The sequence below is a fragment of the Delphinus delphis genome, chromosome 4, assembly GCF_949987515.2.
Source record: "Delphinus delphis chromosome 4, mDelDel1.2, whole genome shotgun sequence".
Taxonomy (NCBI): domain Eukaryota; kingdom Metazoa; phylum Chordata; class Mammalia; order Artiodactyla; family Delphinidae; genus Delphinus; species Delphinus delphis.
In genome coordinates this window covers 83,222,510-83,241,039 of record NC_082686.1, presented here as the reverse complement: position 1 = coordinate 83,241,039, position 18,530 = coordinate 83,222,510, and the positions used below count along the sequence as shown (strand labels likewise).

The window sequence follows — 18,530 nt, the reverse complement described above, 5'->3', positions numbered from 1 at the left end:
TTTGGCCGCGCCACACGGCTTGTGCGATCTTAGTTCCCTGACCAAGAATTGAACCCAGGGCCTCAGCAGTGGACGCGTCAGGGAATTCCCCATACCATGTCTTGAAAGGTAAGCCTGAGTCGGCCAGATGGGGAAATGATGGGCACAGGTGTGGGGAAACAGCAAATCGGTATACACAGATATCCAATTCAGCATGGCTGGAACATTCTGTGTGCCTAAGGAGTGGCAGGAGATAAGGCTGATTAAGGAGGCTCTGGTCAGGGGATAAAGGCATTTGAACTTTATCCTTCAGACAAGAACTCCTCAAGAGAATGGGCTACAGGGGTGTAGAGATTTGACTCCCCGGCCCTGCTGTGCACTAGATGGGCCTGGGATGGCCAGACCAGCCACCTCAGGCAGCCTCTACCATGCATCCCAGGGGCTCAAAGAAACAGTGGCATTTTTCTGTGTGTGCCAAATCAAGAAAAAGATTAGAAAATGCGGCTTTGACATTGGGAGGCCACTGAAAGGCCTCAAGCAGGAAAGTGAGTTGGCTGGTTTTTAACTAGATCTCTCTGCTGTTCGTGTGGAGGACAGATTTAAAAGGAGGCAGCTGTAACAGTCTGGGTAGATGATAAAGGCCAGAACCAGGGTCATGGCAATGGGGACGGAGTTTCAGGAGGTAAATTCAGTAGGACGGCGTGACTGACTGTGGGAGGAGAGAAAAGATTCTAGGATATTTCCTAGGGGCTCCGTGGGCTGGTCAGGTGATTGATGCTGACAGGAGAATACAGAGAAACATCCCCACAGGAAGCAGCCTCTCCCCTTTATCATATATGATGTGTAATTACCTTGGAACAAGCAACACATGCCTTGAACACTTTGCGATGTGAGTCTCCAGGTTAGTGGCTATGTAAATAAGGACAAATGTCCCCTAAAGACATTCTATTTTTTTTATACTGTCTGTGGCAGGAACTGACAGATGTCTCAGGCTTCTGTGCTGTGTTTGCTTTGTGTGTGAGAGAGTAAGGCATCTCAATTCACACCGGAATTCAAAAGCTCATATGTGGCTAATTGAAAGAAAGACAAGAGGCAGGGAGTGGTAAATCAGGATGGTCACCTCCTAACGCCAAATGCTTTAAGAACAAGGAAATGAAAAAAGCAGTGGCAAACCCAGGAAAGGTCCTGGATTCAACACGTCAGGTGAGGAGGTGACACAACAGAAAGAACTTTAAAACAGGACTGCATTTTTATTTATTATTATTCTTATGCTTTGCAAACTGATATGCAGCTTCAAGTTCACAAAAGTGAAAATGCCTAAGGTATTGCATATAGCTTTTCTAACTCCCAAGATTTGTTTCAGTTGATAAGATAAAGGGTTTAAAAAACAGGACCAAGGCCTCTGGATAGGAAAATCAAGTAGGAAAAACCTTGGCTGTAACTCTTCACCACAGCCCTGCTGCAGTCTGCTTGGGACAAGCAGAGGAGTGTATCATTGTAACAGGGGAGGTTCTGAGGATGTAGGCATTCTTAAAGCTGGCATGCCTCTGCATTGGTTGGCATGACTTTTAAAGAGCAGAGATGAACCCACGATTCAATTTTTGCTTAGTCAAGATGACTCAGCTATGACTACCTACACCTCACCCCACCCTGCAGAGGAAAAGAGGGCATAGGATTAAAGGACATTCTTGTTGCCTTGCTCGGCTTAAGAAAACACCAAGTGCCTCATGGTCTCCCAACAATCATACAAAAATCTGGTATTCTAGAAATATAAGGCCAGGCGCTCTACAACACACAATGCTATTAAACAGCATGAATTACCACATGGCGTAATTTCTGATAAACTTTTTTTTTTTTTGCGGTACGCGGGCCTCTCACTGTTGTGTCCTCTCCCGTTGTGGAGCATAGGCTCTGGACGCGCAGGCTCAGCGGCCATGGCTCACGGGCCTAGCTGCTCCGCGGCATGTGGACCGGGGCACAAACCTGTGTCCCCTGCATCGGCAGGCGGACTCTCAACCACTGCGCCACCAGGGAAGCCCCAGCCCTAGATTTGATGGGCAACACAAGATGTAGAAACATGGCAGGTCCCATCCTGTCAGTTTGGTTTCATTGTACTGACAACCTCATCTAGCATCATGGACCATGAAAAAGCAAGTGTGTGAAAACACACCGGAGGGAAAACCATGGGATCCTTTTTCTAGGGATGTAATACGTATGTGCAAATAAAATGCTTCAGTGGAAAATAAAAACCAAAAAAAACTTTAATGACAAATCTCAAAAAAGTTCATTACCTTCCTCTGGCTTCACTGCTTTCTCCTTCTTTACTGACCCTGTTTTAGGACACTTGTCTTGTGTTTTCTTCTGTGAACCACTGGTTTCCTTTTTAGAATTAATCTTAAAAAAAAAAAAAAAGTGTCTCCGTCATCAATGATATGGCCATTCAGACAAATGTCCAAAGGACACGTTAGCGAAACATCCATCGCGCTCTTATTGAAAAGAGACACATCCAGCTTCTTAAAAGTTAACTTCTGTAACCTCCCCAACTCCTTAAATCTTTAAGCTGGGTTCCTACCATTCCACTGACACTGCTCTCCCCAAAGTAACTGAAGACCTAAACTCCGAACACAGTAGCCTTTATGCTGTTCTCATCCATTCCAACTTGTCCAGAGTATTTGAGCTGGGGTCACTTCCATTCTGTCCATCTCTGATCCCCACATCACTAAATCAAATCACAGATCTACCATGGGATAAACTTCCGCTTCTCAGCCTGCTTTTGCAGCACCTCCACATTCTGGCCCTAGCCTGTCCGTGCCTCACATCACACTGCCATTTCCCACTTCTAGACTTTTATCCACCTGGTTCTTCACTTGGGATGTTCCTCTCCTCACCCAACTCAATCACAGTTGTCCCCATTCAGATGGATTCAAATCTTAATTCTCCCTGAGGCAACTTAACACTCCTCTAGAATAGAGTTCACCCTCCCCTGTTCTCCCAGGCACTTGTTAGTACTTTCACAGCATGTTGCTACATATGTGACCTGGTGTTGTTACATATGTACATATGTTGTTACATATGTACGAGCATAAGAGTATTGGTCTTCCCTAGAAGACTGCGAGTCTCTCAAGGACAGAGATGACATCTCACTCATGGTTATAACCTACACAGGGCCCAGCACCCAGAACTGCCCATAATGGGGCACGCTGGGACTTACGAAACATTCATCAAATTGAACCTGAGATAATAGAAACTACTTAATGTTCTCCTTTCCAAGTTCCTCTTATATCTTTATACAGGAAATTCTCTATACATAGTTTATTACATTTAATTCTATGTCACTGTCAGCCTCATGACCCCAGTTTGCTCTCCAACTAGATTTTTAAAATTGACAGTGAAAAAAACATCAGAAAATAATATAAAATTTAGAGCCACACCTGGAACATAAGATAGGACTCTAAATTTTATATTTACCACAGTGCATGAATAAATGCACTCTCTAAAGAGAAAATTACTATTTGTTGACCACTGACTGGGATAAGAACATTACATATTATTTCAAATGCACCAACTCAAAGAGGCAGGTGCCACCCCCATTTTTAAGATGAGGAAACTGAGGCTCAGGAAAGTGAAGTGATATACTGAAAGCACGCTCCTTCACTCAACATGCTCCCTCTCGATATTCCTTTGCTCCTTGGACATTTCATGTTTTAGCTTCTCTCCCTCTCATTTTCCCCTCCATGTGTACAGTGAGGAGGAGATGATCTGAAGAGCCCAAAGCACCGTGAGAGTCACAGGGAGAGATCATAAAATCCAAATCTGGATCAGGTGTCCCTATAGCAGTTACTGATGACACTCGCAATGTCAGAGTTATATCAAAAGGCCTAAAACACATCATGAACAATGAGTTGTACTGAACCTGAAATCAAACAGGATGATACCCAAACACTGAAATAAGAGTCCCAGAAAAGGTCCCAGTAACTTTTTGCTTTCATCCTACTCAACATCAAAATGACCTAGTAGCTAAGAAGCGGCTTTTAGCCCAGCCTCAGTGAACTCCTAGGACCCAAGGCGACCAGAGGATAAAAAGGTCAATATGAGAGCCAGCTCTACGCACGCCCTTGTCTTTGCCTAACTCAGAGCCCAGAACGGGCGGCCAGCTTTCCGTGTTGCTGCAGGAGGCCCGGCAGCGCAGCACTTTGGAGTCAAACTGACCTTTCCAGCAGGCTGTTTAACCCTTCTGAGCCCCCGTTTCCTCAGCTGTACAAGTGGAGGATAATCGTATCTGGCCGCAGAGCTCTGTTAAAATGGCTGAACAGGATGACAGCTATAAAGTGCCTAATCCAGGAATTGGGACACAGCTGGTACTAGTTAATGAGTGCCAAGTCGGCAGCCAAGACACCATAGATAATTTTCAAATGTATGCAGTATTTAATGTCTCTTCTCTGCCAACTTATTCATTTGATTATTAAGAAAGGAGCTTCCTAATGTTTCAGTCAGGATTTGATGGAGTTTAGGAAGCTAAGTTATGACTGAACAGCAGCACACACTGAGCCCACGTCCTTCTCCTTGTCATTGCCTTGCTGATAAACTCTCAGTGACAGAAGACCTCGGTTCTCTAACCCCACAACCCTGCCCTCGCAGAATAGAACCAGTATGCAGACTAAAGCACAGCAGTCTGGTCACCAGAGAACAGGGCCCCTGCCAACAAGACACGGACAATGAGTTCAGCTGAGATTTCTCCATCACTCACTATGGTCCTATCTCTCTTGCTGGAAAGACACACACACACACACACACACACACACCACGAATCTTACCTCAACTGGGGGTGTCTCTCCCAGCAACAGGTTATTAAAAATGGTAGCATAATCACCATTTAGATTCATCAGTTCCTCGTGGGTGCCTCTTTCTGTAATACAGCCCTCTTTCATGAAGATCACTTCATCACAGTCAGCCAGGTACTGGAGACAAAGACAGGGACAACAGCGTGGCTGATACTTGTGCGAATACATCCAAACGCCTAGACCTTAGTTCAGCGGTTCTCATCTGGAGGTGAACAAGCCCCCCAGAGGATACTTCGTAATATCTGGAGACATTTTTGGTTGTTACGGTTGGGGGGGAGGGGGTACTACGGCCATCTGGTGGATAGAGGCCAGGGATGCACAGGACAAGCCCCCCACAAGAGGGAGCTCTCTGGCTCCCAAACCCCACTGTGCTGAGACTGAGAACCCCTGCTTTAGTTTGTCCTGCCTCGTGATGTAGTTCAAAAACCAGTTCCTCTAATTTTTGACATAAATCTGCTGATGAAGCCACACAAAGGCCTGCATTAAACCTCACATCCCTTCCCTGCGCTCAGAAGTACATATAATTACAGTCTTTCTGCGGCAGAATGGGGGCTTAGCCCCCCAGACTTGACAACATATGCAAAGCGGATGGTAACATCCTTGAGCTGCTCTCTGAAGTGGCTGCTGGTCATGGAACGACAGAGGGAGAAGAACTTGTTTTCCCTAAACAGTTCCCACTCGCGCATAGATGTTAACACAACCCTTTCCAAACTGTCTCATACCCAAACTCCATTTTCAGTCTACTCCTCTCAGCCCTTTTACTTACTGATTTACATGCAGAAGCTAACATGCTCCAAGGATCTCTGACTCAGATGGCCATCTGATATAACAAGCTTTATTAGTACAATGGGACAGGGGGCTATTTGCTGAACAAGTGAACACTCGTGATTCCAGGGACCTCTAGGAGCCCCACAAAGGTACCTGGACCAAGCCCACCTCCCTGTTTCTGATTTCTCAAGCCAAGGTGGGGAGCCTGGGGAAGGAAGCACCATACCTGTAACTGGTGGGTAATGAACAGAACCGTCTTCGACTTGAGGTGCTTCTGGATAGCACTGTTGAAGATGTGGTTGCCCACATGGGCATCTAAGGCACTGAGGGGGTCATCCAGGATGTAGATGTCTCGGTCACTATACAAGGCCCGGGCGAGGCTGATCCTCTGGCGCTGCCCACCACTCAGGTTGGCTCCGCGCTCGCCAATCTACAGGAGCCCAGAAAGCACGGGAAGCCTCCAGCTCAAGTCCAGAACAATGCTCAGTGATCACCCCAGTCACCTCACATCTCCCCCACCCAAACCAGCTTCTTCTCTTCACTTCCCCACCTGGATGAAGTGCTGCCATGTCCTCCAGGGCCCACACAGAACTGGGGGGTCATCAGCCCAGATGCCTCCTCCCCTCCCACCACCATCTGGCTCCTAACCAATCCCGTATCTGAGCCTCGACACGCCCTCTTGATGCCCCGCTACAATCCATTCTCCATGGGCAGAAAGACCTTTCCAAAACACAAAGCTGACCATGTCCCACCCTTGCTTAGTCCTAAAGAACATAATCTAAGCCCCCAAATATGGCAGACAAGGCAGGCCCTTTACCACCTGGTTTCCCAGCAACTCTCAGCCTCCAGTGTCAATCCCCCTTCCATACCCTGGGATCTGAGCATTTTCAATTGTGTGTCTATTATGAACACACACCACCACTGTCATGCCTTCTCCTATACTGTGTCTGCTCAGTTCTGGCGTCCTCTCCTCTGTGAAGTCTCCCCTCCCCCTCTCCACTAACACCCAAAAGAAAGGGGACTCTTTCATCAGCCTATTTTGTGCCTATTTGTCGGGATGTCTCTCTCGATTGTAAGCTTTTTGAGGACACAGACTATTGTCCTTTTCTTTTATATTCCCAGTGCCCCCAGCAGCTTCTGCACATGCAGCCGGCATATAACAAGCACTTAATAAATATTACTAAATAAACGAATGAAAAAAAATCAATTGTCAACCGGCAACTGGCTCTGTATTTTTTAAAAAATCTTATCTAAAAAAAATTCAATTAATTCAGAGGTTTTCAAATAAGAACATGTATGAGAATTACCTGCAGGGCTTGTTAAAACATATTGTGGAGCCCCACCCTTAGAGTCTTGGATTCAGTAGGTCTTGGGTGTGGCTGAGAATCTGCAGTGATGCTACTGATTTGCTGCTAATCAGGGGACCAGGATCTGAGAACCAGTCAACTAATCAAACCATTCAAATCTGGTTTGAGGGCTTAAACTGAAGTCAGCTGAATAAAAGAGTCAGCCCCGGAGACCTCCAGGACAGGTCATGGGAGGTGAGTGTCAACACTGAAGGCACTAGCCAGTTCCAAAGACAAGCCTCTGGGAACTGTTCCAGGGCAGAGAAGCAAAGAAAGGCGGGTTTGTGCTAAGGACTCTTTCTTTCTAGAGGGAGAGGCCTCTCTAGAAACCATGTGTGAGTAAGGAAGTTGGCAGAATGAAGTTCAGGGGAAGAAGCTCAACAAGCACATGCTTGACTTTGGTTTTAAAAATGAATAGGGTAGGGGCTTCCCTGGTGGTGCAGTGGTTGAGAGTCCGCCTGCTGATGCAGGGGACACGGGTCCGTGCTCCAGTTCAGTCCGGGAAGATCCCACATGCTGCGGAGCGGCTGGGCCCGTGAGCCATGGCCACTGAGCCTGCGCGTCCAGAGCCTGTGCTCCACAATGGGAGAGGCCACGACAGTGAAAGGCCCGCATAACGCAAAAAAAAAGAAAAATGAATAGGGTAGAAAACATGAATTCTGAACCAACAATGGGATTTTGCTTAAAATCCACATGACATGAAATATTTATATGCTTAAAACAGGTAGTGTTGGGGCTTCCCTGGTGGCACAGTGGTTGAGGGTCTGCCTGCTGATGCAGGGGACACGGGTTTGTGCCCCGGTCTGGGAAGATCCCACATGCCGCAGAGCGGCTGGGCCCGTGAGCCATGGCCGCTGAGCCTGCGCGTCCAGAGCCTGTGCTCCGCAATGGGAGAGGCCACAACAGTGAGAGGCCCGCGTACCGCAAAAATCAAACAAACAAACAAAAAAACAAAAAAACAGGTAGTGTTGATATTCCTGCCCTAAGGACCAGATGCTTTCCTAACAGAAAGTCCCAGAGAAAGTAAAACTCCCGTGTAGGTTCTTCTCCCACGCATTTAAGATGCACTCCTAGGAGGTGGCTCTGGCATAGCCCTGCCACCTATCTTCCAGAATCCTCTCTGCTAAACACCCTGGCCCACCAGGGACAGAAGACTTGTACCTCCGTCAGGTCACTGTTGGGAAGGATAGCCAGGTCAGGCCTCAGGCAGCAGCTGTTCAGCACAGAGTTGTATCTGAAGGACACAAAGAGACCCAGCATCAGGGACACGGTTGGGGTAGAGCCTGCTGACTCGGGCTGCCTGTGTCTCACACAGCCAAGATGAAAGCATGACAGAAACCAAACATTCCTTGCCTTTCTTCATCAAATTCCTTCCCAAAGAGGATGTTGTCTCTCAGAGTGGCATTGAGGATCCAGGCCTGCTGCGCCACATAAGCGAAGGTTCCATTGACTGCAATGCTGCCCTCTAGAAGTGACATCTAGGGAAAGAGACACCATCTAATGGCATCACAACGCAAAACCATCACCCTAAGCCAGCAGAACCCCCGACATTCCACAGCGGAGTTGAAAATCTTGGCAATTTCCTTGGATACTTTTTGAACCCAAATCTGGACCTCACCTTTGTTCCACAGAGAGCAAAGCTACAGCAGTAGCTACAGCAGTCAAGAAAATCAAAGTTCTCCTTGCTTACGTGTGATGGGAGCCCAGCATAACCCATGACTTGAATGAACAAATACTTCATTCAGCAACCCATAAGCTACTTTATTATCCTCTTTTCCTAACTGCAAACTGTTCTAATTGAAGGAAGCACAAGCAGAAGGCCCCTGCAGAATTCCCCTGGGGAGTATGCTGTAAAGATTTAGAGCTAGTCCCTGCCTCAAGATGAGCGCAGGTCAACTCATCCACAGAATTAATACAGGCTGTTGGCTACATCAGCTGCTTCTGTAAAATGAAGACCAGAGGGGGAAAAAATTCCAGTTAGACATCAACTAGTATTGCTGAGTATCTACACAATGATGACAGACCCTCCCCTCCAACATGAAGAGACTACATGATGAGCCATGTGCTTTGAATTGTGTTTTCCATTGCAGTGGTCAACATGAATCGATTTACCCATTTTATGCTCTTTCAGTGTTCCTTTTGGAACTAACAGTAGACGTTTGTCTTGGGTTAGGAATGCTATAGCTTGAAACAGTTTCATTAACCAATCTGCACATACAAGTTTGTCCTCTCAAACATGGTAATGCACAGTGTACACACACAGGCCGTCACGCAGTACCACAACTGCCCCCAAACAGGTAAGTACACTGATAACGCACTCAAGTGTTCAGAAACCCCCTGAGGGTCTAACTGTGGAAATCCAGCTCTCTCGGCTGCTACAGTACAAACACCCCACACTGCAGACCGCCAACAAAGAGTTACACTCTAAAGAAGCAGGGCTGACCGGTATTCCCAGACTCTCTGTCAGAGAGAAGGCTGTCAGGATTTGATCCAGAAGCAAAGACCCACTCATTTTTCAATTTAACTGCTGCCCACTAACCCTTCCTTCCCCTTCACTCCACCTGTATCTCTCATCACTGGCCCTGAAATCTGGCTGATGATCAGAAATTACACAGGAGGTCTTTGGTTTTTTACGAAGACCACTGGCTGAGCCCAACCACTGTACAGCCTCATAAGGCAGAAGCGGGTGTGGGTGGGAAGCTGCACCTCCAGATGATTTGAATACAGGCTTCCTCAGACCACCCCGGGCACCACTGCTCTAGAGGAGAGCCACAACTCCATCAACTGTGACAGTGACGCTGAACAGGACCAAATATTCCACAAAACAATCTTCCCCAGCCCCTTCTCCCATTTGTTTAATTTCCTCAATATGGAAAAATGACTCAGAGGACTTCATCCACCAGGAGGAATAACCTTAAGTTTATCCTCATCTCACCCAACAAGTCAAGCTAGTTTAATCCAAATGCTGACAGCCTTCTTCTGGGCCCTCTGAGCACTATTCACTCACTGCCCTGTGCTGTGCTTGTGTGTCTAGAAGGCCCAGCACCCCAATCAGACCATGGACACTCCTCTTTTTTTTTTTGGGGGGGCAGCGCCACATGGCATGCGGGATCTTGATTCTGCAACCAGGGATCAAACCCGCGCCCCCTGCAGTGGGAGCATGGAGTCTTAATCACTGGACCTCCAGGGAAGTCCCAGACCATGGACTGGGAGGCATAATTCTTTCAATGGTTAGGCTGAAAACGGAGTGGGTCTTTACTTCTAGATCAAATCCTGAAGGCTCTCTCTCTGAGAGAGAGGCTGGTGAGGCTGGTCCATTTGTTGGCAGTCTACAGTCTGTCCATCCCTTACCTCTGACATTTCCCAACACACTGTCCGGCATACCTATGGCACTCAGTAAATACATGCTGAATAAAAGAAGGCAAGAGAAACAAATGACTCCAGCTGGGTACCAATCAGTCATTCAGCCCCCTTCCAGATACAGTGCTGTTGTTAAGGGGTAGGAAAGGCAGGGGGCGGGGTATGATACAGACCTAGGGTCATTTTGTTTCCACCTTTCCTGACTCTCTTCAGGAAATAAGTTCATTTTTCCTGAGACTCTGGCTAAGCAGAATCCAGAGAAAGAAGCAGAAAATGCCAAGGACAATCACAAAATCTTACCTGGCCTAAAATGGATGAAATGAGAGAGGTTTTTCCACTTCCCACACTGCCACAGATTCCAACCAGTTTACCCTGGACAAAGCACACGAGAGAGGAAGGTCGTTAAAGCACTACTGACCATTCATCTCTAGGACTTCGGATTTCTTTGAAGAAAAAAATGTTAACGACAGTCCATCACTATGGGAATGTCATCCTGAGGACACAGCAAGTCACTTACCTCTTTTCTCCCTCATCAGCCACCCACGTCATAGGGTTTCTGTGGGGATGCACTGAGGTAACAGATGTGTAAGCCTTTTGGAAAAATTAAATATGTGACAGACATTAAGGTATCCCACATCACTTTTAGAAAGGCCTACCCCCTTTCCTACTTTGTTGGTAACCCATGCTTTTTGATAACTTGTTTATTTTTCTTGTTGTTTTTGGAAAAGAGGACAGGACTCTTGAAAATTACTTTATTTTCATTTTATTTTATATGATTTTTTTCTCCAGGGTCTATAAATCATTTTCATAAAAATTATGTGCACTGTGCACTGTTGTTTCCATTTTTCTACAAAACACCTCCAAGAATCTGAGGGCATATTTTTACCATCAATCCCACATGAAAGTGGAAAACCAAGCCTGTGATTAACTGAATATCCTCAGGCAAAATGATGAGTTCTCCATGGGCAGTGTTAAACGTTTTCAAGAACAGACATGATATTAACAGGGCCACTTGTTCAGCAACACTCTGTTGCCTCAAGACTGGCAGCGAGGAGAGGCACGGAGAGTGGTGGTGTGGAAAGAGCGTGGATTCTGGAGGCAGACAGGTCTTGATTTGAATCCCAGCTCCACCAGCACTTTCCAATTGTGTGGACTTGGTCTTATTACTTAAATGAATACTGTCTCTCTAACTGAGCTCTGAGCAACTTGGAAGGAGCCATCCTTGCAGGACCAAACACAGTGTCTGGTACTTAATAAAAGTATAATGGACAAAGTTTTTGACATGGTTCAGGAAGTTGAAAGATTACAGCCCGGTCATGATGAGGAGACCAAGTCACAGGCTCAGACTCTGCTCAGGTCGGTCAGGTTAAAACAGAGAAAACGCTGTTCCGATGACTAAATGGTCACTAAAGATGTCAACAATGAAGTAAGTGCCTGGGGCACAGAAGACATCAGGTGAATATTAACTTCCTACCTCTTCCCTAAAGAGGGTGGCTGGGGGAATTGTGGTATCTCTTCAAATAGCTAAAGGTCTGTCATGTGAACGTGGATGGTAAAGGGCAGAAGGAGGATCAACAGATAGAAAGGAGAAGAGTAAATTTCAGCTGATTACAAGGAATAATCCTCTAATAGAGCTGATCAGCGATGTGATATAGTTGCCTCAATCAAGATAATCGTTATTAAATAAGGAGCCTGCTGTTAAAAGTTAATTGAAGTCTGGACTTCCCTGGTGGCGCACTGGTTAAGAATCTGCCTGCCAATGCAGGGGACAGGGGTTTGAGCCCTGGTCCGGGAAGATCCCACATGCCGCGGAGCAACTAAGGCTGTGCGCCACAACTACTGAGCCTGCGCTCTAGAACCCGCGAGCCACAACTACTGAGCCCGTGTGCCACAACTACTGAAGCCCGTGAGCCTAGAGCCCATGCTCTGCAACAAGAGAAGCCACCATAATGAGAAGCCCGTGCACCGCAATGAAGAGTAGCCCCCGCTCGCCACAACTAGAGAAAGCCCTTGCGCAGCAACAAAGACCCAACACAGGCAAAAATTTAAAAATTAATTAATTAATTTTTTAAAAAGTTAATTGGAGCTATAAAAATTGACTTGTGTGCCCGCCAGGGATGAACCATGCTAGTTGTTGCAGGTGGTCTCATAGAGGACCATCTCCCCCAGCTCTTATCTATAGCTTCCAAGAGCTGGGAGCTTTTTGTTTTCCCTTTAGTCCAGCTCTGGATCTGTGTAACAGGCCTCACACCGCATTAGTACCCCCTAAGCCCACTTCCAATTAAGTAGATGAACATTCCTTACCACCTCCATTACCACCACCCTTGGTCCAGAAAACTCTTATGTTTTTCCTTGGTTCTTCTCACTTCCCTCCTTGTTTCCCTACATACTCTTCTGAATCCAGAAGCTAGAATGATTCTCTTCATACGTAAGTCAGATCGCATCATTCTTCTCCTCCAAACCCTCTAACGGCTTCTCTATCCATTCAGAGTAAAGCGGAAATCATTCCAGGAGGCTCTGGCACCCCAAGCCTCTCTGCCCTCAGCACCCTCCCCTCTCTCCCATGCTCACTCTGCTCTTGTGACAGGCACGCTGCACACTCGGGGCCTTTGTGCTTCTGTTCCCTCTGCCTGAATGCTCTTCTTCCTCCACGTATCCATATGGCTCGCTCCTTCAAGCCTTTGCTCAAATACAGGCATACCTTGGACATATTGTGGGTCTGCTTCCAGACCACCGCAGTAAAGCAAATATCGCAATGAAGCGAGTCACACGAATGTTTTGGTTTCCCGGTGTAGATATAAGTTATGTTTACGCTATACTTTAGTCTACTAAACGTGCAATTACATTATGTCTAAGAAAAACAATGTAAATACCAATTTAAAAACACTTTATTACTAAAAAATGCTAACCATCATCTGAGTCTTCAATGAGTCATAATCATTTTCCTGGTGGAGGGTTTGAAATATTTTGAGAATTACCAAAACGTGACAGCGACATGAAGTAAGCAAATGCTGACGGAAAAATGCCTACAGGCTTCCTTGATGCAGGGTTGTCAGAAGCCTTCAATTTGCAACAAATGCATTATGCCTGTTATTACTTTTTTTTTTTCTTTTTTTGGCTGGGCCGCATGGCAGGTGGGATATTAGTTTAAATGAGGCCTTCCCTTAAGAGGCCTATTTAAATTGAGCACACCTGCTCCCCCCCGCCCCCCCCCCCCCCCCCCCAGCAAGCACTCTATCCCCTTTCTTCGTAGCCCTTTTACTTGTTTACCATCTATCTTTGCTCAGAAGAAGGTAAACTCCAGGGGGGCAGGGATTTGGGCCTATTTGGTTTTTCACTGCTCTATCCACAACTCTGTAACAGTGCCTGGCAGGGAGCTGGCACTCAAAAATGGAATGAGTAGATATATATACACCTGGGACCCTCTGGCTGCTGCAGCCCTCAACATGGCGCTGGCTCCCAGTCACATTCTGTATTTTAAAAGCCTTAAACCTGAAGTGTCTATGGCAGCCACTCTCTATAGGAGGACCTGTGGGAGACTCTAGTCCTGTGTTACCTGGGCCGTGACATCATATACCATAACGATCCTTTCCTTAAAAAATAAAGTTACAATAGAACTGCTGAGCACAGCATCACTGAGAGTACCTATTATATGTCAGGTTCCGTGCTATGCACAGCCCAGTGCTAATAAGAAGCTCATGCAGACCTACAATAACTAGAAATCATTATTACAGCTCACGTACAACTAAATCAGATCTATTCAGGGCAAAATTGCGGAAAACCCGCTCGAATGCTTCATTTCCTTGCTTATAAAATGAGTATCTCATGAGAGCAGTTGTTATTCATTTCTATTGTTAAATGCCTAAATATCCCTTCTAGAGGCGGAACTGGCCAGATTTGCTCTTTAGTTCAAAACCACTCCCAGAGAGAAAGCCCTTTGCTAAAAGGACTGGCAGCTGCCTACCCCTGCCAGGATAGACACCTGGTAGATGGTTACCTCTTCAATTTCCAAGTCGATGTTGTACAGCGTCCTCTGCAGGCGGAGGTTCCCCAGGTGGGTGTGCTTGCCCTCTTCCTCCTCAGGACTGGGCCGCTCGTCACTGTCCAGCAGGAGGTGGCCCTTCTGCTCTGCCAGCACCGCCTGATGCTCAGTGGGCTGCAGCTGCCTCACCTTCTCTTTCTTGCCCCTGGCAGCCCTCTTGTCTTTTTTCGTTTTGGGGGTCAGCTTGGGTGAGTTCTGGAGACTGGAGTGGGAGGAGTCCCATGCCAAGGTGGCATTTTTCATCTCTATCGTGATGTGAGGGCTGGCTGGTTTTTTCTGTATCATGTGAACCTCTTCCATTAGAAACAAACTCTGATAGGAGTTGTGAGAGAGGTGCAAAGATGAGACACTGGATCAAGACCAGGGAGACAAGCCTAGGGCGTACACTCACGAAGCAAAACACATCAGGCTATACAGTGGAAGGAAGCTGAAGGGCAAAAGGTAGCTCATTAGTGTAGCCCAGCCTCAGGCCCACGGAGAGGTCACGGGAGTGTGGGGACACCCTCGGGATGGACAGGGGCCTACTTAACTGGCCCAACACTCGACGCTACCAGTTACATGCTAAACTACTCTTTCCTTTTCCACCAGTCTAATGTGGGCCAAGGGCTATTTAACTGACTGGTCTGCAGCCCCTGTTCTCACTCATGAGTCGCTGAGTAGCAGGTAGTAAAATGCAAGCAGGGAAACCAAAGGGCAGCCACGCTGCTCCCCTGCTCAGACCCTCATCACTCTGTCTGCCTTCCAGACCACTCCTGCAGAACCCCCAAGCCTAGGCACTTCCCTCATGCACATGTCAGGGGGAGAGGCAGCGCTGAGATTGTGACCAGGCCTAGCTCGCTCCGGTTAGAAAGGAGTACCTAAGGTTCTATTGACGGCGGAGTACATCTTCTCGCCAACAAGTTCTCATGTCTTCCAAGTCCTGCCTCAGAACTTGTGAGAATTCAAACAAAGGGCTTGCGTGGAAGGGAAGGGTATCTCCCTCAGAAACATCCTTGGGAAGAAAGAAAGACTCTTCCCTCCCACTCATTCCCCAAGTCCCACTGAGGTATATCAGGGGAAGAGAAATGGAATGCTTGAAAAACTAAATGTCTCTGAAATTAGATCTGAAACAGTGACCATAATAAACCTCTGCCCAGGACCAACATGTGCCCATGACTTTGAACCCACTTCTGACACCTCCCTTAACCCAGTGATCTTCCCTATAGGGTGCTATCCCAGTTGGATTCCCAGTACGATTAAAATTTTTTTTAAACGTTAGAAAGTCTTTAGAGAAAAGATGGCTTTTAATGGCAGGACTCTTTGCTTAGTTACCGAGAACCCCCAACTATTTTAAAGTTTGCAGGTGCTATTAAATGTACCATATAATCCCCTCGCCTAAGAGCAAGCTCTTTCTCCTAAATCCTAAACTCCTAGCTTGCTCTTTGCATCCCTAAATTGGCACGTCTCCTATCCATTCCCAATCCCTGATCTTCCCAGAAATGTCATGTTTCTAAATCTCCTAGATAATCTTCACTCTTGGTCAACCTTTAAAAAAAGTAGTTTTTTTTTTAAAGTTCAGTTTTCTGAAAAGAGCCATTGGTTTCATTTGCTCAGAGCCTTCCTAAGAGACTGGGCTGAGAATAACATGCCAAATATTCTGCCCACCTTCACAGAGTGAAACCATATGCTGACAGAATTCCTATCATTTCTCTCTCCTAAAGAGTTACTAAATGGGTCTTGTAGGCCTCATGCACTATAAAAACTATGCTAGTGCCTCTGGCTTACACAGCTCGTCCACACTTTCCCTTCCCACAGGCTCCCTGCAGCCCCGCACTCCTCCCAGAAGGATTTCAGCTTCAGGTCACTCTGCCTGGACATGCTGAGGCACACAAGCGCCCCACACACCTAAATTTATATCTACTTGGATTTGCACCTGCCAGGACAACAGAATCTTAGAGATACATAAACCATAAACCTCAACTTTACATCAAAACACTACTCTCACTCACTGAAGCAATCAAATCAGAATGTATCTTTTGAGCAGAAGAGGAGAGACTACTCATAGGGTTGCCAGATAAAATACAGGATGCCTAGTTAAATTTTGATTCCAGATAAATAATGAATAGTCTTTTAGTATAAGTACGTCTCATGCAGTTTTAACTGGGTGGCCTGTGTTTTTATTTGCTAAACCTGGCAACACTATACTAGTGACTGTCTTATCAGAAAAGTTACAAGGTGGCTTCTCACTGCCTTTCTAAAGTTATCATCCTCCCAGAAGTGGAGGCGGGGGGGAAGGAGGAGATTTGCCAAGAGGAATTAGCTAGAATGAGACTCATTCTCATGAGGCATACAACAGAGCTGGGGGTGATTTTGCTTCTATTATTAACTCTGAAGCTTCCTGGATAGAGGAAGGATCTGTAGCGTGAGAAGCCACCTGCTAAAACAGGTTCTCACTAGTAAGTGAAAAGAAGAGAGCTCTCGAGAAATAAGGGGGTTGGGGTGGTGTGTGAACAATCTGCACTATAAATTCCTATTCCTTCGTCCAAAATGCCACCAAAGCCATTCACTAAAAAGGACAGAGAAACAAATAGGGGGACAAATTTATGCTCAAAACATCTGCCTTAGGGGTGGACATTCTGCTTATCACAGATAATTTCAACTGATCTATCTTCAAGTTCACAGACTTCCTTTGTCACCTGTATTCTGCTACTAAGTCCATCCAATATATTTTCAAATTTTGATTAATATATTTTCTTAGCTTAAAATTTTTTTATTTGGTTATTTTCTATATCTTCTATTTCTCTGCTGAGACTTTCTACCTTTTCATTTCTAAGGTCTTTTTCTGATAATTCCAACATTTGGGTCATCTCAGTATCTAGACTTTCTTTGTATGCAGAGTAATGTTGGATTGTATCCTGGGCATTTTGAATATTATATTATGAGACTCTAGGTCTTGGTTAAATCTTATATAAAATGTTGCGTTTTTCTTTTAGGAGGAAATTGATCCATTTAGGATGAGCTCTGGTCTGCTTCCTGTGGGCTGTTATAAACAAGACAACAGGCCCCAAATGGAGTCACTTATGCTAAGCCCCATGTCACCAAACTGAGACTTAACTATAGTTTCAGCTCTCCCAGAAATGGAATATTAAACAAGTCAATCAGGAATCACCTGATCAGCACTACTTAGGTAACCTGCCTGATAGACCCCTGCCATCCCCTAAAGGAAAGTAACCTTGTAATAACCAATGCGATTTTCTGCCTAGAAGAACTTCCTTGTTCCTGCTCCCTTCTACCTATAAAAGTCTTTCATCTTGTACAGCTTCTCGGAGCTCCTTCTGGTTGCTAGATTGGATGTTGCCCAATTCATGAATCACTGAATAGAGCCAATAAGATTTTTTAAATTTACAAAAAAAAAATCTGCGTTCTTCAAAACTAGATATTGTGCGTTCTGCAAAATAAGGCTCTGATTACAATTAGACCATTTCTTTTCACGTGGCTCTGGATCTTGGCCTTCTAGTAGCCAGGCTGGGGCGAGGGAGGGCTTGGGGCTAGGGTCGGGGGGCACATTCTTGAGGACTAGCTTTCTTGACCAAACAAAATTCACCTGGTTAACCATAAACAAGTAAAATATAAATAAATCTTGGGAAGCTATTCTCCATGCTTCTTAAGAGGAAAACCCAATTTGTTTTCTGCTGAACACCTAAGGTGATGATATTAATCCCTCAAACACCTGAGCTTCAAGCCTTCAAGACCTTGCTTTTGTATTGCTCTCAGCAGCCAAGAAGAATTAGCAGGAGCTACTCTCTGCAGTGGCTTTGTCAAGAGAGTCCAGCCACACAGGTGCTGGACTTTTTTTTTTTTAAGTATTAACCACTTTCAAATATCTATCTCCCTCCACCCTCCCAAATATATCTACCTCTTGTATCATGTATTTGTATTATTCTGAAGGCACAAAAAACACAGTCAAGGCACAATCAACTAACCACCTGCAAGGAAAAAAAAAAACCCTGATACGTACTTAACTGCAGTTCTCAGTATGATCTAGTCTTATGACTATTCCCATGTCACTGCATTACCTGTATCATGAGTGGCAACCACAGGGCAGGGAAAAGAATCAAAAAGAGCTTATTCCCGACAGTATTTTGGTAGAGGTAGATGCAGATCAAGGTGAGAAAAAGCTGACAGCCTCCTGATAATTCTAATTGCCTAGGTTTG

At 45.8% G+C, this 18,530-nt stretch overlaps 1 protein-coding gene across 2 annotated transcripts in view; it reads right to left on the bottom strand.

Moving 5' to 3' along the window:
* The window catches only part of ABCC5 (ATP binding cassette subfamily C member 5), an 87,359-nt gene that overhangs the window by 31,174 nt on the left and 37,655 nt on the right, over positions 1-18,530 (bottom strand). For both annotated transcript variants that reach the window (XM_060011036.1, XM_060011037.1), the window contains exons 11-17: positions 14,292-14,648; positions 10,595-10,666; positions 8,288-8,412; positions 8,096-8,168; positions 5,815-6,018; positions 4,794-4,937; positions 2,271-2,373 (exon numbers count right to left, since the gene is read on the bottom strand). In XM_060011036.1, coding sequence (XP_059867019.1) covers positions 2,271-2,373; positions 4,794-4,937; positions 5,815-6,018; positions 8,096-8,168; positions 8,288-8,412; positions 10,595-10,666; positions 14,292-14,648 — 1,078 coding nt within the window. The remainder of the gene's footprint in view (positions 1-2,270; positions 2,374-4,793; positions 4,938-5,814; positions 6,019-8,095; positions 8,169-8,287; positions 8,413-10,594; positions 10,667-14,291; positions 14,649-18,530) is intronic.